Raw genomic sequence first — 27499 nt, forward strand, 5'->3', positions numbered from 1 at the left:
TGGCCCATCACCCACTTTTATTGAGCACTTTCTGTATACACTCACTTGGTGCCATGGCACCTGGTGAGGTAGGCACTGCGGTTCCCACCTCACAGATGAGGAGGCTGAGGCACAGAACGGTGAGATTCTGGTTCAAGGCTCCCTGGCTACTGGAGAGAAGGCTGGCATTTGGGTCATGGCCCAACTCTAAGACACACAACCCGATGAGCAGATGGGGAAGGAAACCCAGGCTAGGACTGAGTGCAGGGGAGCCCCTCCTGGCTGCTTTCCATCCAAGATTCCCACAGCCAGAAGATACCACACAGTAGGGGAGGAGCCCCAGGGACCTTACAGGCAGAGAACCAGAGCAGACATTGCCCTGGCAGAGGGAACTGTGAACCCTGAGCCCTCAGCAGCTCCCTAGCCATAGGGGCAACGGCTCTCTTTACCCTGTCCTGGGCCCAGGTGGTTGGGAGTATGTGTGTGACTGTGCCCAGTCAGGATCTCCCTGAGGTCTCCCCACCTTGGAGACCAGGACGCCAGGGTGGGGCCACTGGCCCCACCTATCCCACCAGGCAGTCAAGAGGACCAGGTGGATGCGGGAGCTCAGGGGCCCCAGGCTCTCTCCAGGCGCAGGCCTCTGGACTCTGCCTGTCTTCACCCACTTACTAGCCCTGTCTTCCTCCACAGCATAGGCTGGCTGGGAGAGTCAATAGGGATAGGGGAAGAGCATGAGGGGAGGCTGTTCCTGCTGGTAAGAGGCTACTCTGGGAGTGGCACACGGGGAGAAAGCAGCTAGTCCAGGAAGAACAGACCAGGCTCATGTCCTAGGAAACCGAAAGGCAGGCCAGTCCACACCTTGGCCTTTGGGTAGGCAAAGCCCGCAGGAGAGAGTAGTGTCTCACTGTCTTGGGGGGCTCACACTACACACTGGCCAGGAGCTGGGTCCTTGCTGCTTGCTCCACACCTGTTCCATGGCAGGCAGCATCTTGGTCCAGGGCTCCAGTCCACAGGTTTGCTGGCCCCATAATAGCAGCAAGCTGGCTTCTCATCTTGGAGACTTCTGGCTATCTGGAGATCAGGGAGCTGCTATGAGACTGGCCAGAGGAGGAAGAGCAGGTGGCAGCGCTGAGCTGGGAGAAGCCACTGGTACAGGATTCCAGACTGGACATGGAGCCCCTGGGCAGGAGGGAGTGGCCCATGTTAGCCAGCACCCTCCGATGGGGAGTGAGGTGCACATGCAGTCAGGAAGCTGTCCATGCTGCAACTGAGGCCCCAGGGCTGGGTTCCTGTGGCTAGCCACAATGCACTGGGCCAGCCAAGGGGAAGGGAAGAGCAGTGCAGCCGGGAGAGATGAGACTCCACACCCCCAGGCCTCAGAGCAGAGCTCTGCCTGGCACCACCCACTCAGGGCCTGCTTTCCCTAGTAGGGCCCAGAAGGCCTTCCAATGGGTGGAAGGTCTCCTCCTACTGTGTACCCAGGTGGCAGTGGGGTGCCCACAGCCAATGCATTCTCCCCCCGCACAGCCACACAGGCAGGGGCTCCAGCAGCTCCCATGTCATGCACACATCCCAGGCTCAGCAAGAAGTGACTGGCCTGAGGTCACACAACAGCCAGAACCCTGTAGGTCACCCACCATAATCTGTCCTCTCTGACAATAAGTATTCTAGAATACTCTGTGGAATATATAAGAGAGAAATAGTTTGAATCAGGCATTCTCATTTCTTCCTCCAACTCCAGGCGGAGGCTCTGGGCTTCTGCCCAGGGTGACCTTGTAAAGCTGCCCTGGGTCAGCGTCAGGGCCTGACCCAGGGCCACACACTGTCTCACCCCGAGAGCTTATCTGAGTCACCAGAAGGTTCTAGTAATGTGCACACTGGGCCCCACCCCTAGAGAAGCCATTACAGCAGTCAGGGCCAGGACCCAGGGCCAGGACCCAGGGCCAGGACCCAGGACACAAGAGGTGATGTGGCCCCTCCCTGGGGGGAACCCCATGCCCTGGTACCTGAAGTCCTCAGACGCGAGCACCTCGTAGTAGTAGAGGAGCTTGCCCCGGGGCCCGGGGCTGTGCAGGGCTGTGAGGACTCCGTCCACACCCGGGAGGCTGCAGGCCATGCCACCAGGGGCACTGTGCATTTGCCACTGGAGCAAGTAGACCCCTGGCCACCGTGTCACATGGGAACCCTGAAACACAACACCTGTGCCCTGAGTCCTCCTGAGGATAGGCTGAGGGGCCTGAACCCTCACACCTAGGCTTCCTGCCACTGGGCCTGACCCCTTGCCAATTCCCAGTGAACCGTCCTTTAGGGCCCCAAAATCCAGTGCTGTCTACCAGGACCAAGGACACTTCCTCTTCAGTCTGGGGTGGGGGAGCGTGGCCAAGGGCTAGGACCTGTGGGGGTAGGGTGGGTGAACACCTGCATTCTGGGGGCTCTATTCTGTAGGGTGGGGGATGCAGAGGACATGGAGGGTTGGGGTGAAGATCCAGGAGTTCAGAAAAAATGTGGGGGTGGGGAGAGAGAGGAAGGCTGCAATGTGTTGTGTAAGACAGTCTGGGGCAGCCTCCTGTGGAACCTTCAGAAAGATGTGCAGGGCTAGCTAGGGCACATGGGGCCCAGCAGTGGTTTCCACCTGCAGAAACCAGCTTCACAGAAAATGCAGGAGCCAGTAGGAGTGTCTCCTCTCATGGCTACACATCCCCTTCTGTCCCTAGCTCTGAGACTGGTGTGTGCAGCAGCAATCATTGGGAGATGGGGAGGAACTGACTCCTACATCCAGAGGTTGGCCACAACTGGCAACTGACAAGAGTCCCTGGAGGCTCTGAGGCTGTAGTCTGGGGCCCACTAGCCTCAGGGCCTTAGCACCTCTCCTCTTACCCAGATGGACATTCAACTACTCTTCCACTCCCAGAGAGAACCCTTCTGGGGACAGAGATGAAGCAGGTGCCCTGGGTGGCCATGTGGGACATTGGAGGAGGGTCTCTGTGGCTAAGGATTCAGGGTGGTGCCTCCTAAGAGGGCCAGAAGACCCAGAGGCAGCCATGTGAGGACAGGGCAGCGGCCGGAGCACCATGACCACAAGCTGTGGGGCTCCAGAGAGAGAACAAGGAATGGGCTCCTCCCCAGAGCCACCTTCAGGGGAGCAGGGCCCCACCATCCCCTCACCTGTGGGCTTGTGAACAAATCCAGATGATCTAGGATTCCCACTTCACAGACAGGGAAGTCCATGACGCTCCCACCAGGGCACCCCAGTTTACCCCTGACACTCCCACCAGGGCACCCCAGTTTACCCCCAGCCCCACCCTCCCCATCCTGCAGAGACCCCGAGGTCAGGACCATGTCCGGCCTGTCTTCTGCCAGATCTGAAAGCCCAGGCATGTAGTACACACAAAATATGAGAGGATGCAAGGAATCCCACCTGGATGCTCTCCCCTTCCCGGCAGAGCAGTGGGGCCTGCACGCAGCTGTAATCTACACCCAGGACCCAGTTCCTGTCAATCAGCTGCCTGCCGGCCCTGGCCGCAGGCTCCTGGGCTGCCAGTATGGGTGCCTGCTTGGCATGGTACAAGCTGAACACCATGTCGCCTCGCAGGACGTCAAAGTCCCACGTGATGACCGACTCCCCTTCCAGAATCTCCACCACCACCTGTTGAGGTAAATTGAGGAGTCAGGGGAACTGGGAGTAAGTAGGTACGAGGTGCAGCTGGGGCTGCAGTCACCCACAACAACCCCTTTCTGGGCCATGCCGAGACAGGTTCCTGAGGTCCCCTGTCCAAGAACTGCACGAGACGCCAGAGCCTCCCCGTGTGAGTTCCCTGCGTCACGTGGGGTCCATGCCCAGCCCCTCCCGGAGGCTGCTCCTGCTCCTTGACCCGGAGCCTCCCCAACATCCGTGCCTCCTGCTCCCCTCCACCCAGGTTCCCCTTCCCCACCCTGGGCAGCAACAAGTCACTGGCACCCCAACCCTTCCTCGGGCTGACCCAAGACGCCCCCAAGGCTTATTCCCACACCTCGTGGGGTGCCCCACGAAGCACGCTGGCCGAATGGTAGGTCTCACTCCACTTCCGCAATTGTTCCGCATGCCCCTGCTCTTCCTCTGTCAGGTAGAGGGACTTGGGGACCAGGCCTCCCTCGGGCACATTGCACTGGGGGTGAGAGACAGATGGTGGCAGCTCAGTACCCATACATCTGGTATGAGCTGGGCAGCCACCTCACCCTACAGCCTCCTGAATCCATAGACAGGACATCCTCCTGTTCCACATGACAGTGCTGCATTGAAACCTAGGCCTAGGGCCCCTGCCCCACAACTGCTGACCTGGGTACTCAGGGATCCTCAACCATTACGGAAGAACCTGGGACTGACCCCGTGAGTCTTAACTAAGCCACTCAGACCTGCAGGCCTCTTACTAACAGTAAGCCAGACTCCTACAGGAAATGGCAGTGAGCATGGCACAGCCAGGCCCAGCACCCACCCCAGTAAAGACCTCTTTAATCACAAAACCTCACCAGGCACAGCCAAGCATTTCTGTCCCAGAACAGACAGGAACCTGCCTGCTGGGTCGGCCTCGCCTGTTGTCCTGGTCCCAGTCATGGGTCTGGGCACTGCCAAGGGTCTGATTGTCCCCTGGGGCCCACCAGCTCAATCCACGGAGGACACGGGCTGAACAGGTGAACTCCAGCTATTGCTGCTCAACACCTCAGATGGAACTTCAGGACTGCCCTGAGCTTCTGGAAACTTCTATATTGCTCATGATGTTGAGAAGAACCACCCCCCGACCCTGGGCTGGCCTTCCCCCAGGGGTAAGTCTACAGGCGGGGCGCCTCCTCACCAGGCTCTGCCCCCCGAGGAAGTCAGGAATCACGTCTCTGTTCAGGTAGTCAACCAGGCCCCCGGGACCCAGGTAGTCACGGCCACTATAGATGAGGAACTTGTGCCTGGTGTTCTCATTGATGAAAGGGCTGATCTGGAAGGGGAGGTGGGCACGGTAGGGCATGTTCCCCCATCAAACTGGACTGTGGAGCCGAGCACCAGGCACTGCTCGGCCATGCCCAGTATAGTTGCTGGGCTGGGTTGGGCAGCCAATGCCCCTTCCAGACCCAGGGCACCCTCGTGGGCCCAGGAGGAAACCCCCCATGCAACCCGCCTCTGCATTGGTGCAGCCAAAGCACCAATAGGAGTGCAAAGCTTGCCCAAAGAGGATGGCTCTGTCCACCCTCAGCCTCTGCAGGAGGGGCCGGCTCCTGCTCTCACCAACGTCCAGAGCACTGGGAAGACGCGGGGTGCTCGCACGATGAGCAGCCGGCCCAGGGTCTCAGGGTAGTTGGCCTCCACCACCTCAATCATGCGCAGCAGCACCTTCACGCCGGGCCGCCAGAGGTGCCGCATGTTGAGCCCATCCAGGTCCAACAGGCAGGTCCAGGAACTGCATCAGAGATCAGCCTTTTGTGGCTCCACCTGGCACTGCCACCTCCAGCTCCGAATCCTCTGCCCCAGAGCATTCCTCAGGAACAGAGATGGACAGTGAACCCCCTCAAGGCAGGGCTGGGAGCAGGCCAGCAGACTCTCTCAGGTCCTGAAGCCTCCTATTAAGCGCTCAAATTCAAGTCTCACCTTGAGTGCTGAGTGCCACAAGCCAGCGGCCACGGCAGCCATGGTGCCATCCCCTCCCCACCGTCTTGGGTACTAGGGTTAGCTGAGACCAGCACATTCATGTTCTGTGCTGGGACAGGTACACAGTGTGTACCAGGCATTGCTGTGGCTTGCAAAGTAATGCCAAGGACACCACAGTGAGAGAATGAGCCCAGGTGGTAACTGCATGCCACATTCTCAGATCCACACTGTGTGGCCTTGGCCAAGTGATTAACCTCTCCATGCCCCTATTCCAGGAGGACCAATTTTTTTTGAATGCCTGTCTTGCTGTAGTGTGTGGATTTGCATGCAGCTCAGCTGGGAGGCCCTTTCCTCCCTGTCCCCCGCTTCATAGGGACCACCTAGCGTGAACAGCCCTGTGGTTTAATTGGTCCACACTGCAAAGGAACTGAATTTCCACTAAGTTCAGGAAGGAGCTTAACACTAGCTATTTGGGGTCACTTGCTCTAAACACAAACCCCAGCTACAGAGTAGGGGAGCTGCAGCTTGGAGGGGCACCCCACTTTTGAGGGTGACAACACTGGGAGATCCAGCTCTCAAATAGAAGCTGAGGTGGGTCAGCAGTCATGCTGGGAGAGAGTCAGGTAGAACTTGGGGCTGAGAGGTGCACCCAGCAAGCCACAGCCACAGAGTGGGGAGCAGGAGAGACAAAGGGGAGCAGGACTCAGCCACTGAGCAGCTGGACCAAGGGCCACAGGGAGGGTCCTGGCCACAGACCCGGGGGAGAATGGTGAGGACTCTGACATAGAGCACTGGCCCACCCCTGGAGATGTCCTTCCCGTGCAGGTGCTTACCTGATGGGGCGGCCAAGCAGCTTAGAACTCCCTTCACAGCGCCTCTGTGCTTCTTCATTGATGAACAGAACCTGGAAGCACACAGCACTGTTGGCACCCACCTAACTGCTCAGGGGCACTGGAAGTGGCACTGGGGGAGCTGACTCACATGCTGAAGCAGCACCTCCTCCCCTACTGCTTTCATCAAGCCCTTGGTGTCCATCTGGCCCAGGCGCAGGATGTAGAGCGGGCGGCCGTCTTCATGGGGCATCAAGCAGAGATGGGAGCATTATTGAAAAGGGAGATGCCAGGCTGGGCTGGGCAGAGCCCCACTTGCCCACCCACCTGATACCTCCAGGAAGAGTTGGAATGACAGGCAAGAAGACAGAGAAGCAGCCCCCACCCCACCCGGGGAGGTCTGAGGGAGCGCCCTGCGGGGACTAGGCACAATCCCAACCCAAAACTAAGCTAAAGTAAACAGCTCCATTAAAATATTTAAAAAGGGTGACGGGGCCTAAGCCATAACTTGTGATGCCAAAATGCCATATTGAAGCGCTGGTTCCAGTCCCAGCTGCTCCACATCTGATCCAATCCAGCTCTCTGCTCATGCCATCTGGGAAAGCAGTGGAATATGGCCCAAGCCTCTGGGTTTCTGCAACCCATGAGCGAGACCCAGATGGAATTTCAGCCTCCTGGCTTCCACTTGACCCAGTCCCAGCTGTTGAAGGCATGAGAAGAATGGGAGATACAACTCTGTCTCCCTCTGTGTGTCTACCTCCCAAATAGATGCTTTTTTTTTTTTCACTAAATCATGATTTTACTTGGAGTCTTTGCAGGTGTAACTGTTAGGATGAAACCACACTAGACTTAAGGCGGTCCCTGAATCACATAACCTGAACTAATACAAAAAAAGAAGGGGACTCGGACCAGCAAAGGGGGCTGTGTGAGGACAGAGGCAGGGGTGGAGCTCAGCTGGGCCACCAGAAACTGCTGGAGGCTAAAAGGGCCCTCCCCTGGAGCCTGGAGAGTCCTGGTGTCACACTAGCATCCTCCAGGGCTGGGAGATAGAACACATGAGTTGCCACGTCTGCGTGCTTATCCAGCTCTGTGTTGTCACTCATATGCATGCCCAGGGCCCGAATGAATCATAGGTCAGGCACCAGCATGAGGTACGTCCCTTCAAAGCACACATCACGCACCAATATCCTGGTAGTGCCAGCCCCCAGCGTAGAACTCCTCCAGCAGGGCAGGGGGGCGCCAGGTCTGCAGGAGGAGATCCACCTGGTGCTGTTTCCGCCAGCTCAGGGAGTGGCACAGCATCTCCCGGGCCTTGTCCAGGTGGAAGTCACGGGCCCGCAGGAACCGAAGGATGTGCTCGTCTTTGGGAATCTGAGGGGCCAGAGGGAAAGAGCCCTTGGAACAGGGGTACCTGACCCAGCAGGTGATGGCCAGCTTCTCACCACCCTTGCAGGGTACCCATTCCTCATGAAGCAGGGGCAGCAGTGGGCCGTTGGTGAGTGTCTTACCCTTCTCACGCTGGGGGGACCTGCTTCTCCCTGCCCACCCCAAGGTGCCAATGGACCGTTTTCACTGCTATCCCTAAATGACACTCCCCTTCCCTGTCTAGAGTCGTTAAACCTCTTAGGAAAAATGTAGAGGTGTGGCTTCATGCACAAGGCACCTCATGGCTGTAGGTTCCAACTGTGCCCCCAGGGAACACTGGGGAAAGTCAGGGCCCAGCCAACCTGGAGAGGGTGGAAGCCAGGAATGCTGTTAGATCATCCACACTGCCCGGAACAGCTGCCCCACACAGAACCACCCAGCCCCACAGGCAGCAGTGGTGCCAGGCTCCATACCCAGTCACAGGCAGGCACAATGAAGACAGCCCCTCCCAATAAGCTGACAGAACCTTCTGAAAGTACTCCTTACGTAAACTCATCTGTTCTTCCCTGGCCTCTGTGCCTGGATCTCCAGGCCTCCCTGCACGCACCTTGCCCTGGTGGGTCTCCTGCAGCCAGTGTCGCAGCCGGGTCAGGCAGCTCTCCTGCGTGGGGGTGAGGTGGCCTAGGCGCCTCTCCCTGGAGTTGGTGTCCAACATGTTGCCTTGTGAGAGAAGGGAGTACAGGACCAGAGGGACATAACTTGAGTCTCTCCCACATGCTCCACACTTCCTGAAGCTCTGCCCTGGCTTGTGCACCCTTCCTGAGTCACAGCCACATGGACCCCCAATTGATCCACTTTTCCAACCCCTTTTCAAGTTGGCCCTGAAAAACTCCAGCTAGGGAAAAGCATAACCAAGGTTTGAGGATCAGCACAATCAGTACCAGTTCTAGGCCTGGCTCTTCTACTTCTGATCCAACTCCCTACTAATGCACTTGCAGAAGTAGTGCAATGTGCCCATGGGCTTGGGTCTCTGCCACACATAGGGGCGACTCTGATGGAGTTCCAGGCTCCTGCTTCCAGAATGGCCTAACACTGGCTATTACAACCACTTGGGCAACAAACCAGCAGATGGAAAATCTCTGTTACTCCGAATCTCAAATCAATCTATCAATCTTTTTTTTTAAAAAAAAAAAAAAAAGGCCCTGAGGATAAAAGAGGTGGAGTCATCCGCATGCTATGAGCTCAGTAGGATGCCACTTCCCACCTGCTCCCTCTGCTGGTATGAGGCTACTGGGAGACAGTGTCCCAGCCCTGAAAGACAGCTGGGCCATCCGTCTAGGGTCTAGGAACCACACAGGCTGTCCCAGCTCACACAGTCATGTTGTTCGGGCTCAGCATGTGGCACACACGCAGAGGGCACCCTGGCCTGAATCTTGTTGTCTGGATGTAGACAATCACACAGAGCCACAGCCCCATGGCCACAGCTGGCTGTCAGCAGGCAGATGGCTTCATAACAGAACACTGAGGATCCGCACATCCAGCCACAGCACACAGTGGTTCCCTTTTTGCCAAAACAGAAATGCCCAGGGCTGGGGCTTCACAACTGTGCCATGAGGCACCAGGCAAACCAAGGCAGGAGGGACTCACCGTGTCACAGGTGTTAACCTGGAGATGGGCATGGGGAGAGTGGGGGAGCCGGGAGCTCCCACACCCTCCTACCTCTTCACAGATGCCAGGGCCCTCATCTACTGCTAAGTGCAAAGGCCTGATGACTGAGAGCAGGAATTGGGGTGTGGTGTCTCCCACCAGGGGTCAGAGGCACAAATCGCATGGGAAGAGGCGGGGGATCAGGGTAGGATGGGGGGAATTATCAAAGAAAAAGCTGCATAAACAAAGGCAGCTGGCCAGCACACAGTAGGAGTCCAAGAAATACCTGATGCACAGCCCAAACTGCAGTGTCAGTCACCCAGTGTCCCTGAGTCACCCAAGGAGAAGCTGAAACCAGGGCCACCCCTGCCACACCTAACATTGGACTCCCGGTGGTACCACAATTGCGGGTCCTGGGTTTTGTTTTGTTTTGTTTTTCTTTCCTTAACATTATACTGTGAACCTCCTCCAGGTCCACAGAAGCCTGAATGATAACAAAGGACTGATTGAGTACACAAAAAGCTCTTGCAAATCAGTCAGAAATCAGTGGGCAAGCAGGAAAATGGACAAAGGCAAGGGCACAGATTCTCCAGAGAAAGGAGAACAAAGAGACAGTCAGCATGACGACTCAGCAAGAGGGAGCAAGTCCTCCATTGCCAGCTCTCAGCCACGGAGGAGTCCAGAACACACAGCCATACCCTTCTGGTGGCAATGATGATTACGACAACTTCTTGGGAGGCCTAATCAATAAATCTAGCAAAACTTTAGTTGTGTCCTTCAGCCACAGGAGCTACCTAAACAGACTGATTCAAAACAATAAGCAGGTGTTTAATAATAAATTAGCTGCAGTACAGCCACATACTAGGAGGGACTAAGAAGCACACACACGGATACAGAGTTGCTGGAGCAACCTTAGCAAGGAGGTACAAGCCTCTAATAGGGCTTGCAGATGCTGGGTTGCTCAGCATAGATTAGACACATCTGTAACATGTGCACACACATGTGCATATACATATATACTCTCCTGCATCTACATGTGCCCAACTTCAGGAAGTGCCAACTCCAACCGCTGCCCCCAGGGAGAGGAAAGGGTCCCACCTGTGACTTGCATTTTACAAGTGATTTGAATTTCTTCCCTGCCGTGACCACGCATTACTCACATCGTTAAAAATAGTCATCAAAGCAGAGAAGGCAGCAGCGCCAAGACTCAAGAGCTCAATTTCTGATCCAGAAATAAACTGGTCTGCCTCCTGGGCCAGCAAGCAGCGGAGAGAAGGGTCCAGAAGGAAGGAGACTCATCCTGAGTCCCAGAGGCTCCCCAAGGGGACCTGTAGCAGTGACCTGACCGTCACAGAGTGGGAGACCTGAAGGTGCAGGCCTGGCTGGCCAACCCTGGCTGCAGCACCTACCATCTGCATCCACTGTCTCCAGAGTGGAGTCACCAGTCCCTTGAACACCAAGGTCCTGCAGGCCTGACTGGCTGCAGCTGTCCTCCTCCCGGACGGGGGCAGGTATCCACCGGGGAACGTGAGAGGTACCCTGGGAGAGGAGCTCTTGCAGGTAATGCTCAATCACCTCCTTGCCCTGCAAGCCAGAGAGATGCAGGTGCGTCAGCCTGGCAGGATGGCAGAGTCACTGCACCTGCAGCAGGCCCGGGGCTATGTGCTGCTGGCTGAGGCCAGCTTGAGAAGGATGAGCCACAAAGGTCAAACAGCACCTACTCCCAAGAGTTGGTAAAGAGGGCAGATCAGAAAGCAGCCCGGCAGGGAGGACCCTGCTAATAGCACACCAAATGGATGGTGATGGTTCAAGGACAGCAAGGACTTTTCACCAGGAGCAAGCACTGCAAAGTGCTTCACCAATCAGAGAGGTTACCTCGCAAGCCCCCAGCATCCCACAGGGATGGCACTAAGGCCTGTGTACCTTCCCTCTGTTATGTCATTTGATGTGGTCATTCCTCAGGTAAACCCATATGTGCCGAAGAGGAAGGCTCCTGCCCACCGCTGCACTGAGGGTTGTCAGGGGACAGAGCGGATCTGTACACCTCCTCCCAAGCATGAACATGAATCCTACCACACTTACTCTCTTGACACTGGCAGTGTACTGCTTCATGGCCAGCTTCTCCAGAGCATTCTCAAAGCCAAAGAAGGACCGAATGTCCAGTGAGGCACACTGCTCGAAGCAAGTCCAATCTTCATTCTCAGGGTGGACCTGAAAGCCAAGCAATGCCAAGGACTTGGAGAGGGCTGGGGTTCCTGGCCCTCTACTGGTGCTGTCCTGGGCACATGGGCCCCTGGAGGAAGGCTGCAGGACCAGGGCAGTTTATGACAAAGGAACAAGAGAAGACCAAACTGGCAGCAGCAGCTGGCAATGAGGGAAAGCTGGCTGAGTTTCAACATCAGCATCCCCTATGGCGCCTGTTCCACTTCCAGTCCAGCTCCCTGTTGGTGTACACAACAAGGCAGCAGAGAAGGGCCCACGTGCGTGAGACCCGGACAGAGGTCCAGGCTCCTGACATTGGTCTAGTCCTGTCTTGGCTGTTGTAGACATTTTGGACACAAACCAGCAGACATATCTCTCTGTTTCACTTTCTAACTATGCCTTTCAAATACATAAATAAATCTCCAAAAATAAAAAAATATATATGCATAAACCATCCAGAATAGGAGTCTTACGAGGGGTCAGGAGGGTGTGTACACCTACACAAATGTATGTAAACAACATGTTCAGTTTCACATATTACTTATCCACTGAGATACCCACAGGTTATTAATAAATCACAAATCAGTGCCATAGAACATTTTCAAAATGTGTGAAAAATGTGATGAAAAGCTATTTATTCTGACACAAAAATACTTTCACATAAATTTTTCATCACACACTTCACAAACTCTTGGGAGAACCTCTCACACTCTTGGAAATGTTTTTGCACCAAAATAAAGCAGCCTTCTCATTGCAGTAGGCACCTAGGGAAAGTTGAGACACATACTTATAAACAGCTTCATCTTATATGTGTATACAGACACATAGGTATCAGTGAAAGGTTTTATGTATGTCAGTAAGAAAATACTTCACGGGCAGAGGTATTGAGCAGAGCCAGGCTAGGTGTCACGCAAACTTCTAGACAAGAAGGTCACCAGGAGCCTACTGACCAGGGAGATGTGACCATGGCCTTAAACACTCGTGGCTAAGATGGTCCAGGGCCGAGAAAAGCTGGGCACACATCAATCTTCTTTCTCTTGTCTGTGACCCCTACAAGGACTGTGGACAGGCCAGCATTTAACGGGGTGCCGGGCCGGCAGCGCTACGGAGCAATGACTGCATTCAGAGGGAGGTTGTGGGCAGGACTTGGTGGCATGCACTGATCTCAGTCAATGCAACCTATGTGGAGAGCACGATTATGAAACCATTTCACAGATAAGCAAACTGAAGGAAGGAAAGGAGAGCTGAGACAAGGGAGGGAGGGGTACAGTTGCCAGGATCCGCCCAGGAGATAAAGGATACCCAGTCACATTTCGATGTCAGATAAACAACAAATAATAATCTAAACAGTGTTTGGGGGCAGGACCGACCATACCTAGAAAACGTATTGATTGTTCATCTAACAGCCAGCATGACTCAGCACCCTGAGTTTTCAGTGACAATATGTGGTGGGGCAGACCTCAGGTGCACAGGTGAGCCGTGCACAGGGGCGGGTGGGGCCAGGCTGGCCGGCGGGAGGGACGCACCGTGTAGCTGCAGTTCTCCTGCACCACCACGCGGCTGGCGAAGGTCTCGTTATGAGCCTCGATGAGCAGTGATCTCTCCCTCCAGTTCAGGACGTTCCTCTGCACGAAGACCACGTGCTCCACGCCTACGATCTGCAGAGAGGGGCCAGGGAAGAGGCGCGCGGAGGGTCCCCACAGCTGTCCCCGCCTCCATCCCCGCCTGGTTCTCCCTCGCCTGGCCCACCTTCCGCAGCAGGCGTGGAGCGTCCACACGCAGCCGGCAGCTCCGCTCCACCACGTGCACCGCTCCGTCGGGGCTGCGGGACTCACGCAGGATCTCGCTGCCCAGGAAGACAGGGATCTGCGGGCAGGTGGGGAAGCGCTTCTCGTAGGCCTGGGGAGGGAGGCAGAGGCAGAATGAGGCAGGGGTGGAGTGTGGCATTCCACAGTCTCCCCTCAAGCAGTGCCCTACTCTGTCTCTGCAACTCTACTTTTCAAATGAATAATCTTTTCATTAAAAAAAAAAAAGTCCTATTGCTCCAGACCTCTAAAATATATATTTTTAAAACTGCATACTGGGCCTGGCATGGTAGACTAGCGGCTAAAGTCCTTGCGTTACACATGCCTGGATCCCATATGGGCACCCTTTCTAATCTCAGCAGCCCTGCTTCCCATCCAGTTCCTTGCTTGTGGCTTGGAAAAGCAGTGGAGGATGGCCCAAAGCCTTGGGACCCTGCATCTGCGTGGGAGATCCGGAAGAGCCTCTGGGTTCCTGGCTTCGGATCAGCACAGCTCTAGTCGTTGAGGCCACTTGGGGAGTGAGTCAACAGACAGAAGATCTTTCTCTCTGTCTCTTCTCATCTTTGCATATCTGACTTTCCAATGAAAAGAAATAAATCTTATCTATATACACATACATACACACATATATACATACATACACATACATTTTAGGAGTCTGGTGCAATGGCTCAATGGCTAAATCCTCACTTTGAATGTGCCAAGATCCCATTTGGGTGCCAGTTTTTGTCCAAGCTGCTCCACTTTCCATTCAGCTCCATGCCAGTGGCCTGGGAAAGCAATGGAAACCGCCCAAGTGCTTGAGCCCCTGCAGCTATACGAAACACCTAGAAGCAGCTCCTGGTTCCTGGCTTTGGATCAGCCCAGCTCTGGCTATTGTGGTCATTTAGGGAGTGAACTCGTGAATGGAAGCTCTCTTTCTGAGTATCTCCTCTCTCTGTAAATCTTTCAAATAATTTTTTAAAAGACTTATTTATTTTTATTGGAAAGGTAGATACACAGAGAGGAGGAGAGACAGAGAGAAAGATCTTCCATCTGCTGATTCACTCCCCAAGTGGCTACAACAGCTGGAGTTGAGTTGATCTGAAGCCAAGAGTCAGGAACTTCCTCTGGGTCTCCCACACGGGTGCAGGGGTCCCAAGTCCCGTGCTGCTTTTCCAGGTAGTACATTAGCAGGGAGCTGGATTGGAAGTAGACCAGCCAGGACTTGAATTGGCACCCATGTGAGATGGTATGCTGAGATTTAACCTGCTGTGCCACAATGCTGGTCCATACACAGTACACATTTGCATGTGTAGGTACATACAACACACCTGTATCACATATTCATCCAACATACCTAGAACAGACATTACATGTGGGCATAAAACGTGAATATGTGTTCATATAAATGTGTGGATTAGTCGTGTATGGCAGTTGTATAAACACACATCTGTGAACTTAGGTCCTTGTGTGTGTGGATAGGAGGTGTTCCTCAGGCAGCCATACCCGGGCAGTTGAGGTCTGGCACTGGGTTCTCGGTGCACATATCTGCTAAGATCTATTTCACCTGCCACATGCATATGAACACTCTACAGTGCTTCCTGCCCCAGCACATAGGAGCTGTGTGGCATGGAGTGAGGCACCCAACGACTCAGCAAGGAGGAGGAATGGCTGGCCTCTGTCTCCAACAATCTCCGAGCCCCTGAGCCAGTGACCAGAAACAGCCAGAGTCTGAGGTCAGCTCTAGGAGGGCCAGGCACACAGCTGGAGGGGGCAGGGAAGTGGCCCAGCCCTGGTGGCTGATGCGACTCTGTGGTGGGGCCTGCTTTTGGTGTCTGTCACAGTTCACGTACTCCCCGCCCCTCAGAATTGGCATCCACGCAAGTTCCAAAGATAGTGCAGGGCATCTAAGGACATCTCCTCCCTGCCCCCCGCCCTCCCAGCTCCTGTAGAAGTGTTAGCCAGAGGGAGAGCCAGGGGAAGATGTAGACAAGAGCTTGGGTGGCTTGGGTGTCACGCCAGGTCATCTTCCCCAGCCCCCAGGTCTGGAGGACAGAGTTTGCCAAGCTGGCAGCACCTCACAGCTGCCCTGGACCTTGAAGGAAGGCAGAGCAAAGTGAGAGTACGGAAACAGAGCACCAGGTCTGAGGCCCAGGCCCATCTGCTCCCACAGAGGTGAGCCCTCCATTTTTCTAAGCCTGGAAAATGGGGTCCCGGCCCTGCTCTGGGGGTACAGCCAGTGGACCCTGTTGCCTCCCAAAACTCTTACTCAGCAGTGGGGTCTGCTCCTGTGGGCAGTGCAGGTGCAGAGCAAGGCACTGCCCCTCCTTGCCCAGCCTGGGTAGTCATAGCTTGTCCTTTTGTGACTGAGGTACTCAAGTTCAGCTAGGCAGTGACAGCAGCTTTCAGTCTGTTTCCTAGTCCCCGGATGTACTCAGGCCCATAGCATGCTTCTTCTTGTGCCCCTAACTCACCACTGCTCCAACCTCACCAGCCTCATTCGTAAACTCATAAGCTCACAAGTTCTGGAACACAGCAGCCTGTTCCTGCCACAGGGCCCTCACATGTGCCATTCCAGGAGCTTGCAGTGCTCATTAATGCACCTGACTACAGGGTGCTTCCATCAACGGGCATCCTAGTAGATTCAGAGATCTGCACTTGAGGGCTGGGACACACTCCCCATGCCATCCGGTGAACCCACTCATTCCCTCCTTGTGGGTGGAACAGAAGGCCTAGGTATGCATGGCTGCAACCTGCATTTCCACAGCACCATCTGACACCCGTGCCTGGCTAGTCCTTGGCACACCTGGGGGCTCACAAAGAAATGCCAGCAAACAAAGAGTCCAAACAGTCCTATGAAAGGTGGTGCTACCAGGCCTCGGGCACAGCCCATGCAAGAGCTACTAGCTCTCACTTCCTGCCCAAACAAATGGCTTGTCAGCAGCGCCTGTCTGCAGTGCCCAGATAACAGGCAGAACCTAGAAGGCTGGTGAGGAGCTGCGACATGCTTGGCATGGCTTCCCCTTCTCTATATCCCAGAGCTGTTCCCCCCGCCAGAGTCACGTGTGTGTGTGTTGGGGGGTGCAGCACAGAGGAGACCACCAAGCTCAGGTTCCTCAGGAAAGGCACCAGTCCTGAGCCAGCTGCCTGGTGTCAGGGAATGTTGGGACTGACATCAGCTGAGTGATACCTGTCCCATTTTACCCTTATCCACCATGACAAACTGGGGAACTGGCGTCTCCCCACTGCATAGACAAGCAAGTAGGGGTCCTAGTGGGCAGAGGGATGGTAGCACAAGCCTGTCTCCCCCGAGATCCTACCCTGAGTCACTGGGTCCTGCTAAGGACTTAGACCAGGTGACAAGTGTCAGCAGGTTGGCAGTGCTGAGTCCTGATCGCACATTCACCTCCCTAGAGAAACTGCCCTCTGACGCTCCGTGTATTGGCCAGGAAGGTGCCAGGGCCCCACTCTGCAGAAAACTGCCCAGATTCCTGGGCAGGATGGGCCGAGCCTCTTGCTGAGTTCCTCCTGGATCCTGACCCAGCCCGAGCTGTTGCAAGTGTATGGGGAGTAAACCAATGGATGGAAGAGCGCCCTCTCTATCTCTGCCTGCACGCTGCCTTCCAAATCAATCTTAAACCAAATGAGCAAGGCGGACACAACACCATCCTCCTGTTGCTTTCAATGTAAGAGATCCAACAAGCTCATCCCACCTAGACAGGTCAACAAGCCAGTTAGAATAATGATACGTTTCAGCCCGTCCCAGGAAGCCACTCTTGTAGTTCCTGTGCCTGGCAGAGACAGCCCTTGGTGAGCAGGAGATTCCCGGTAAGCCTGTGTGGGATCAAAAGGTCCCTGTGACGGGTGGGAAACTGCCTCCATCACACATCCCAAACCAGAAAACACACTGGAAGCACTGTTAGCAACAATCTCCGAGAGCAGGCCGCGCCTCCTGGGAGCTAATTTAAACACGTCTGAATGAGGCCCATGACACTTTATTAAAACTATGTCCCCAACAACAATCCTCCCTGTGATTGCTTCTACTCTGGCTGAAAGGCGTTACCTGCACCAGGTGATCCTGATTAGGAATCCACCTGCTACACCACGCGTTGTTTCTCAATGTGGCCTGGTCAGGGCTTTGAATATTTCATCACTTCATTGTGGCACGGAACCTCCCTTCCCTCACCCTCCTTCCACAGGATGAGGTTCTGCCTGGAGGATTGTACTCCTTGCCGACATCCATCTCCAGGGGCACAGGGTCACGGGTAACCTGAAGCCACCTACTTTGGAGCCCCCCAGGACCTGTGGGAGGCAGTGACCAAGTCATCCCTGAAGCCAGGCTCCAAATGTTGGAGCCAGAATCCCGAGTCCTCAGCTTCTGGGCTCAGACTCGCGCAACTCCCACCACAGCCATGCTCCTTAGAGTGGTTCAAGCCCAAGTGACAGTTGCAGGGGGTGGGGGCGGTGGACAGGTTCTTCAGAGTGAGTGAGTTAAAATGAAGTTGGAGGGGCAAGCACCATGGTGCAGTGGGTTAATACACAACACCAGTGTCTCATTGAGAAGCAGCCATTCCAGTCCCAGCAGTTCTGTGCCCCATCCAGCTCCCTACTAATGTGGCTAGGAAGGCAGCTGATGACCACCCACTAATAGGATTGAGGCAACTGAAGACCCAGATGGAGTTCCTAGCTCCTGGTTTCTGCCTGTCTCAGCCCTGACTCTTGGGGCCATTTGGAAAGCAAAGCAGACGAGAGATCCCTCTTGCTGTCAGTCTCTGTCTTTTACATAAGCTCAATATTAATTAAAATGTAAGTGAAAGGGAGATCTAGAGGCACAGTATACCATGTGGAGTTCCTGGGTCCCGCCCACGAGCCAAGGAACTTGCAGAAGCTGGGAACAGACCCTCCCTTCCTGCCTTGGGAGAGAAGTGGCCCTGCCCACACCCTGTTCTCAGATCTGAGGCCTCCACACTGGGGGGAAATACAAGCCTTCTCTCCCCTCCCCTTGCAAGCCCTGCCCTGCCCCCCGGCTATGCAGACAAATTTGCAGAGGTCCAGACGTGGTGTGCTCAGAACAGCGTCTGAGCTGTCTGGCAGCCCAGCCCCAAGCAGGGCACAGCAGGTGTACTAGGCCAGCATCTGTAGTTTCCAGCTGATTTTCCCCTTGTTAGGGAGCTACAGGGGGTATCCTGGACCCAGTCCTGATGACATGTGCCACTGCAGGAGCTTGGGGGCCTCCCTCCAGATTACAGGTAGCCACCCCAGTTCAGGCCTAGCCACCTGCCCGCTTGCTCTGTGGCCTTGGGCTGCCCAGGCAGCTGTCTCTTGGGGTGGCTTTGAGGAGCACATGAAGGGGGCCCTGGGGCGCTCCCCTTCAAGTCTGAGGGATAGAATTTCAAAATAGAATCTGCAGAATCACAGAATAACCGCCTCCACACACAGCACAGATTGGGGTGGGGGGAGGGGAAGGAATGCATCCGCATAGCCACGTGGGCACACATTTTCACAGCAGCATTACTCATAAGAGCCCCAAGTTGGAAACTGCCAAAGTGTCCACTGACGGAGAGATGGATCAACACAGTACGATGTGTTCAAACAGAGGACTTTCTTTTTGGTCATAAGAAGGCAATGGAGCTGCTGATTGAAGGTGCTTCAACAAGCTTTGATAAATGATAGTGGAAGTTTAGGGGCAGGCGTTGGCGCAGCCATGAAGATGCTGCTTTGGGATTCCTGCAGCCCATGGCAGAGTGTTTGGGTGGGGTCCCGGCTTGGCTCCTACCTTGAGCCTCCAGTGCATACCCCAGGAGGCAGCAGGTAAGGCAGACATTTAGGGTCTGTCTGGTTCCTGGCTCCTACTAATTCCAGACCTTGGGAGGCAGTAGGTGGTGGTCTGCATCCACATGGGAGACTGGTATTGAGTTCCCAGATCCCAGCTGCAGCCCAGCCATTGGTGGTAGTTCATGTTTCATGGGTATTAAACTCCATGCGAAGCCCTGCCTGGGCACCTCTGTCCCCTGACTTAATATCTACCTTTTCAGTGGGAAATACGGGCCCCAGGAATCAGGAACTGGCATGGTAGGCCTGGCTTGTGACTCCCATCCCTTTGCCACATAGTTGGGAAATAAACCCATGAGATGCCCCCACATCCAGAGGCCCAACTTCACTGCCTCTCATTCTCATTTGTGTTCCCCTGTACGAGCCAGGGGAGCCTCTGGAGATTTCCCCTTCACAAGCTGTGTTCCAGGGAGGGACGCAAAGGGAGCCGCCAGTCCATCCGATTCGCCTCTACCAGTTCCACCAGCCCCATATCGGTCACTGGTGTCAGAATGAAGTAGCGAGGGGTCCTGGGGGTCTTGAGTAGCACTCGCTAGAGGAAAACAGCCAGACCAGCAAGGAGCCTATGGCCACTCAGACACAAAGAAAATGGCTGGATTGATACGGAAGTCCCAGGCACCGGATGCAAACTGGGCACCAGTGTCCAGCTGGGAAACAAAGACAGAATTCAGTGCAGAGATGTGCTTCACACCCTCATGGTGGCACAAGTGGTGCTGTGGTCTAGCTATTTTGGGGACAATGGTGTCTTGTAAACAGTTGGCTTTGACAGTGGTATTGCTTCGGCTTGGTTCCATCTCACAAAGACAGATGAACGCAGGCACGGATGACCAGTGTTCGACAGCCTCTGGCTAGCTCGCTCCATCTATCAGCTCCCAGAGCTGGGGAGTGCTGAGAATGGAGTCAGCCCTACCTCCACGGATGGGACGCATTTCAGGAAAGGCACCTGTGCTCACAGCTGTCCCGCTGTCCCATTATCACGTTAAATGCTACAGAAGCCCAGGTGTCTTAATTCAGAGTGCAACAATCACAGCCATTTTTGAGGACTTAAGGCATGCCAAACATACAATCATTAAGCCCATGCAATGCTTGGATCTTTTTATTCCACAGTGACATACTGAGTCTTACAGGAAATTTCAAAAAGTTTGTGAAGAGTTGAGTATTTGGCACAGCAGGTAGATGCCACTTGGGATGGCCACCTGCCACGTCCAGTGCCTGGGTTTCAGTCCCTTCTCTGCTTATCCTCATCCTGAGAGGTACCAGCTGATGGCTCAACTACCGGGGTTCTTAACATCCACATAGGAGAACTAAACTGAGTTCCAGGCTTCTGTGTAGCCCAGCCCTGGCCATTGCAGGCATTTGGGAATTACCCAGGGGACAGGAGAGTTCTCTCTGCCAGTCTCCACCCACCTTTCTACTCTCTACCCTTCAAATAAAATGAAAGCAAACTTTTTAAAAATTTTATTTATATTCACTGAAAGGGCACATTTACAGAGAAGGAAAGACAAAGATCTTCCTTCCACTAGTTCACTTCTCAAATGGCTGCAATGGCCAGAGCTAAGCTAAATCAAAGCCAGGAGCCAGGAACTTCTTTCAAGTCTCTCACACAGGTACAGGGTCCCAAGGCTTTGGGCTGTCCTCGACTGCTTCCCTGGCCACAACCAGAGAGCTAGATTGGAAGTGGAGCAGTTAGGACACGAACTGGCGCCTATATGGGATGCCAGTGCTTGGAAATGGGAGATTAGCCAGTTGAGCCATTATGCTGGCCCTGAAAATAAGCTTTTTTCTAAAAAACTAAGCATTGCAAACAAAGCAAAACAAAAAACTAAGTATTGCTTGCCTTTAAGACAAAGTTTGTGTCACAGCAGGTTAAGTGACCACTGGAGATGCCTGTAGCCTCTCAGGGCTCCTCAAAATGCAGCTTCCTGCTAGGATACCTGGGAGGCAGTGGCCAACGGCCCAAGGACTTGGATTCCTGCCATATGGAACACCAGGACAGAGTCCTTGGCTCTTGGCTTCAGCCTTGCCTAGCTAGAGCTTCACAGCCATTTGGCGGAATAAACCAGCAAGTAAAAGGTCTCTCCCTCTTTCCCCCACCCTCTCAATTACGCTGTCTTTCAAATATATAAACTTAGAAAAAAAAAAGTCTGGGAAATAGAATTAAGAGACTTGTTTATTTTCAGTGCAATTTTTTATTCATGCCTAACTTTTTCATGAATGCATTCTTCTACAGACGGTTTGAAGATCCTGCATATGTGAGCTGCCATATCATATGGACTAAGCATGATCGTGTATGTTAATCCACCAATTTTCGTCTGCTTGCCGCAGACCTGGCCCTGCACTAGAACACACACATACACAGAGGTCCGACTTTCCTCATGCCACAAGCAGAAACAGGGGCACAGAGAAACTCAGCAACTTTACAGACACACACAGCCCAGCAGCTGCAGAGACCCAACCTCCTTCATTGCATTCCAGAGTCCTACCCAGTTACAGAGGCTCGTGGTCCAGCCACAGGCAGACCCTGAATCATTGTGAGAGCCCAAAGCAGGAGACCTTCTCTAGGAGATGGATGGGGACACCCTGGGATGCCCGCTATGGAGCCAGGACTAGAGGCTCAGAGAGCAAGGTCCTTGGAAAGGAAGCTGGTGGACGCAACCTGAGGAGGGTGGGTGATGGTGAATTGGGGAGTTCGTGACACCCTTGGTATAACCATGGCATGCTGTGAAGGCCACACACAGCTGGCGGTGCCATGAATCGTGTCCCCTAGCACCTGACCCCTGTTCTACTGAGCACCAACAAGAAGTATCAGGAGGCAGCACCACAGAGTTGTGAAGGACTCCTGCATGGACCTGTCTCTGGACCCAGCCAGCAGTGAAAGGACCATGAATCCAGGAGACCTAACCCAGGCTCCTGTGTACCTTGTCGCACCAATGGTATGTTCCATGGCCACTGTGCATGCCCCTTCTTTCAGGACACTGACCCCAGACCCTGCCCCACACTCCCCACAGCCTCTCTGGGTCTCAACTTCCTTGAAGGGTGAGGAGGGCAATCTGTGGGCGAAAGGAGGACACTAGGGGTCTCCTGGTTAATGGCAAGGCCCTGGGGGTCCCCTCTTGGAGGACCTGCGTTCCAAGGCCTCCTTCTCCTTGCTATAGAACTTGGGGCCACTCTGTACGTGCCCAAGCCTCAGTTTAGTGGGGGTAAAATGGGACCAATGAGAAGTATCAGAAACAGAATCAGTCACGTGTGATAATTGAGGATTGTAATTACTCAATGGATGGCTACTATAGTCACTATCATCACCACCACCATCATCATCACCTTCATCATCACATCATCATCACTATCACCACCACCATCATCATCATTGCTGTGAACACTACTGTCACTACACAGGGTGGTCTACTGGCTTGGCCCTGAGGCCCTGTGTTTCGCCAGGAGGGTCTGAGGGGAGACAGGTGTGCTGCACAGGAAAAGGAAAGGCCAGCAGCTCTGCCAAAAGGTGGGAGGGGTCAGCCGGGCAGAGGGGTCCCACCCCGTCAGCCAGTGGCTCAATAATCCCTCTGAGTGGGCGTCCCCTCTCCCTCCTGCCACAGCCGCTGAATTCCTCCAACCACCGCCCAGAAGAAGCAGGGTCACTCACCGCCATGACCAGTTCGAAGGGGTACTTGTAGACACGGACAGGAGACTGGTACTTCTGCACCATGTTCACCACACAGACGTTCCCAGGGCGGGGTGGGGGAGGTGTGCGGAATCTGGGAACACGGGTGGCTGGTGAGGCAGCAGCTGACTCCTCACCACCCAGGGACACTGGCTACCCTCCCCACTGGCCCTCACACACCTCCCCAGCACAGCCCCTAGATGCCTGTGCAGCAGGTCCCAAATTTCAGTCCTGTCCTGGGCAGGATCCAGATCATTCCTCACTCCTCCAACAGCAGCAGACACCTAAGACGCCCTTCTGTTCCCCCCTTCACATTAGCGACCCCATGGTGACCCCTGCAACTCTCCTGCAAGTGTGGGCTTTCACTCCTCAGCCTGCCACGGACCACCGAACCCCTAGTCTCTCCACGTCCCCCTGCACCTGCCCTCTCAGGGCCTCCCAAGACTCCTGACCCACAGCCTCCTCCATGCACTCACCCTGCACATGTACATCCACACAGAGCCGTCGCTATCCTGCTCACCTTCGTCCTGGGAGCACCCAGGGTCGCGGTCCCGGCGGGGGAGGTGGCAGGACCGTCAGCTTTAGCCTGGTGCAGGAGGAGCTATCCGTCGGGGAACTCGCGGCGTTGGCTGGGCCCGGAGCGCAGCGCCTCGGGCAAACGCGGGGCTCAACCGCGGTTGCCTGACTCCAGGTTGCTCAGTCCTGCAAAGCGGCGCCGCTTGGCCAGTCAGCCAGGGCAGAGGCCCGAGAGACGCAAGCCACACCAGCCAGGAAGGGAGCGCTGCAGCACCGGGGACAGCGGAGGTCCCGGGCTGGCCCCGCCCCCGAGAGGCCCCGCCCACGCCCTGCTTTGGGCCCCGCTCGTAGTGGCCCCACCCACGTCCCCTGCTGTGCCCCCCCCCCAGCAGTGACCCCGCCCCAGGCGGGCCCCGTCCCTCCTGGCTCCGCCCCAGGCTTAGCCCCTCCACGCGCTCGTCTTTTTGGCCACGCCCAGAGAGGCACAGATCTGCATGCGGATTGGCCACGCCTGGCCCCGCCCCGCAGCAGAAGGCGGGAACCTGAGCTCGCCGCGCTCGCCGCCCGGCGCCGCACCCACTGGGTCTGCAGCAGCAGCGAGCCGGCCCCGGGCGGCGCTGTCAGCCCCTGGCGGTTTACTCAGCCTGGCCGACGCCGGCCCTGGGCGCATTGGCATCTGCGCACGCTGCAGACCCCGCTGCTCGGCGCCCCGTCAGCCCCGAGGTCCGCGCGCACCTACCTGGGACCCGACAGGTGGAGGTTGGACGGGGAAGCCCAAGTCCCCACGTCTGCCACGAGGTGGCAGCAAACGACAGCCCGCGGCTCGCGGAGCAGCCACGCAGGCCCACCCACACAGGGCTCCGCCCACCCACACCGGACTCCGCCCCAGTAGAGGCCACCCCATATGTCCTCCTGACACCCTCCCGGCAGATGGGCAGCAGCTGGGGCATCCAGGGGAGGACGGGGTTTGCGTGGCGGGAAGGAGCCGTGCCGCTGCCGGTTCTCCCACGCGTGCACCCGGCCCTCACCACACCTGGACCCAGCCAGCTGACTTGGGGTCTGAAGTCACCCCGACAGGCCTAGCCGCACAGAGCGTACCACAGCAAGGCTGAAGGAGACACCCAGGACCTTCCTCAGCCAGAGCCGCCTTGGGGGTGGTGGCGAGGGACCAAGGTCCGTGGGGGGTGCAGCAGGAGCACCCCACGCAAGTTCGCTGGCCCACGCCGCGAGTTTGTTGGGGTCGGAGAACTGAACGCCGACTCACGGCCAGAGCTGAGGTGCCTCCGCTAGAGGGGCTCTGAGGGAGACGCTTTCCACACCTGACTGGAGCTTCTAGAAGCAGCCTGCAGGGGTGAGACGGAGCGCAGGACTCCGCCCACCCGCGTAGGGCCACGCCCACCCCGCGCATGGCCCCGCCCACACACGGCACTCCGCTCCACCCCACGCAGGGCCCCGCCCACACACAGCACTCAGCTCCACCTCACGCAGGGCCCCGCCCGCCCCACACAGGACTCCGCCCACCCCGCGCAGGGCCCCACCCACCCACAGCACTCCGCGCACCCCACGCAGGGCTCCGCCCACCCTCATAGGGCCACGCCCACCCTCCGCAGGGCCCCGCCCACACACAGCACTCCGCTCCACCTCACGCAGGGCCCCGCCCGCCCCACACAGGACTCCGCCCACCCCGCGCAGGGCTCCGCCCCAACCCAAGCCGGACTCTGCCCACTCAAGCAGGGTTCCGCCCCCACCCACCCTTCCGTAGGGCTCCCCCCAACTCCAGATGCCTGATGGGAGGGCCCTGCCGAGCCGTCTCCAATGGAGGCAGTCCTCAGTGGCCATCCCTCCAGCCAGGGAAGGAGGTGCCAGCAGGACGAATTGATGCTGAGCCTCAGTACCAGCTGGCCATTCCTGTGTCCTTCTTGGCCAAGCCAGTAAGCCCTCAAAGATGGGGGAAGGGAGGAAGAGTCCACTATCGGGGAGACAGCCTTAGGGGTTAGGTCTCCCCACTGCCACAGCACCCCTCTGAGCAGGGCAGCCCCAAGAGCGGTGTGGACTTGTGAAGAGGTCAGGGAGGGGGTGCGGACATGAGTGCAGGGTGGGCCACAGTACCTCCACCTTTTCCAGGGAACCAGATGGCTGGGACCCCAGGGCTGGGAGGAGGGACCACGTGTCCAGCACTGCCTGCCACTGACTCATTACTGCCTGAGGTCGGTGCCGAGATGGACTGGTGGGGATTAAGCCATTCCCATGACCAGAGGATGGCCTGGGAGGGCAGCCCAGGCAGCCTGGCAGCTGGGTTCTGCGAGGAATGTTTAAGCTCAGCACGAAGAGCAGAGCACGAAGGGCCCAGGCAGATCTGCATGGGCTGGTGGGAGCAGGCAGGTGGGCAAACTCACAGACACACAGCTGTCTTAAATCACCACCAGAGGGCCCGGTGGCCTGGCCTAGCAGCTAAAGTCCTCACCCTGAACGCGCCGGGGTCCCATGTGGGTGCCGGTTCTAATCCTGGCAGCCCCACTTCCCAGCCAGCTCCCTGCTTGTGACCTGGGAAACCAGTCGAGGACGGTTCAAAGCCTTGGGACCCTGCACCCATGTGGGAGACCTGAAGCAAGTTCCAGGCTCCTGGATTTGGATTGGTTCAGTACCGGCCTTTGCGCTCACTTGGGGAGTGACCCATCGGACAGAAGATCTTCCTCTCTATCTCTCTTCCTCTCTGTATATCTGACTTTGTAATAAAAATAAATAAATCTTTTAAAAAAAAATCACCACCAGAGACCCGAAAGTAGGCAGTGCGGCTGTGTGCTGACCACACCCGGCTTCCTTCCTGGTGAGGCCAACATTCCTCGGCCGGCCAGGCTACTGTGGGCCTCTCCCAGACAGACACACGTGGGGGTTCCCGTTTCCCGAGGTTCCGATGGGCACGTAGTTTACTGTCCTTTAGTAGAAACGTGCTTGTTTGCTTTGCTGCCCTTGCGCTGTCTTGGCAGGGAGGCCCCTTGTTGGCTGCTGTTTCCCCAGGGCTGGGCATGCTGGAGGCACCTCCAGGGCTGAGAGGGGAGCCCGGTGGCCCTGGAAAAGTGATGTGTCCCTGTCAGGCCCTGACCCCTCAGCCTCAGACCTGACCGCCATGTCCCTGAGCATTCCCTCCATGGCCCCTCTGGGCCAACCACAGACTGATGATGGCCAGGAGTGAGTGCCCTGTCTCTGGAGACCCAGGAGAGGCCAAGTGGCCTCAAACTCGCAACAAGCTTTCTGAGGGCAGGACCCCGCACCCAGGATTCTTGATCTAGCATCTGTCACCTCGCAGGTGCTCAAGAGGATGTGATGGATGGACAAATGAATGAGTGAACAAACCCTTCTCTTCAGTCAGATTCAGTACCTACTAACCCCTATCTGGTCCTCCTCTGGCCCTTTTTCCTGGGGTTGCCACAGTGCATTGGTCCTCTCATCCACTTGCCCTCCATCCATCCACACAGGGTGTGGCTGCTTAGAGCTCCCACTCTAAGCCAGGGACCTTGCCTGTGTTGGCAGGGGTGGGGACCAGAGTACTGGCTCTGATGCATTTTCAATTCAGGGTCAGTCGTTTCATCTCTGGGGGACCACTAGTACATCTGTGCACAGGGCCAGTTCAGCCTCTTGGTGATGGTTCTACTGTCACGGTTGGTTGCCCCTGTCTAAACTCATCAGATTGCTTTGAAACTGGAATGTGCATTTGTCAGCCTCAGTCAAGCTGGAAAATGCAGGCCCGGTCACCCCAGTCCAGGGCCTAGCACGGGGCAGCACACAGTAAATGTTCAACGGCCGTTGTCATTCTTTGCCACAACGGGTCTCTTTTCAAGACCCTTCAGAGCTGGTGCCAGAATGTTCCCCATTTCTCAGATGGGGACACTGAGGTTCAGAGAAGTGAAGGCATTTTCTCAGGGTCACACATCCAGGGAATGGAAGAACCAGGATTTCTTCCGTTTTTTACTGAGTGGTGGAGACACCTGTCAGAGGTCACACACCTGGACGTGTGGTAGAGTCGGGACTCACACCCAGACCAGCTTCCAGCGAAAACCTGATTTGAGTT

At 55.9% G+C, this 27499-nt stretch overlaps 1 protein-coding gene across 1 annotated transcript; it reads right to left on the minus strand.

Moving 5' to 3' along the window:
- Positions 1 to 23672, minus strand: SEC14L5 (SEC14 like lipid binding 5). The gene is made up of 16 exons (XM_040973393.1): positions 23435 to 23672; positions 22897 to 23008; positions 13384 to 13533; positions 13161 to 13292; positions 11515 to 11643; positions 10842 to 11016; positions 8393 to 8505; positions 7602 to 7791; positions 6572 to 6660; positions 6424 to 6494; positions 5231 to 5402; positions 4809 to 4943; positions 3990 to 4124; positions 3398 to 3625; positions 1986 to 2164; positions 1 to 1158 (listed from the first exon to the last, which is right to left on the minus strand). Exons 2-16 carry the CDS (start codon positions 22957 to 22959, stop codon positions 1047 to 1049), a joined length of 2073 nt encoding a protein of 690 aa, XP_040829327.1. The 5' UTR covers positions 22960 to 23008; positions 23435 to 23672; the 3' UTR covers positions 1 to 1046.
- Between the last annotated feature and the right edge of the window lie 3827 nt (positions 23673 to 27499).

Source organism: Ochotona curzoniae, unplaced genomic scaffold, assembly GCF_017591425.1.
Source record: "Ochotona curzoniae isolate NIBS_2020 unplaced genomic scaffold, NIBS_Ocur_1.0 contig_2321, whole genome shotgun sequence".
NCBI classification, from domain to species: Eukaryota; Metazoa; Chordata; class Mammalia; order Lagomorpha; family Ochotonidae; genus Ochotona; species Ochotona curzoniae.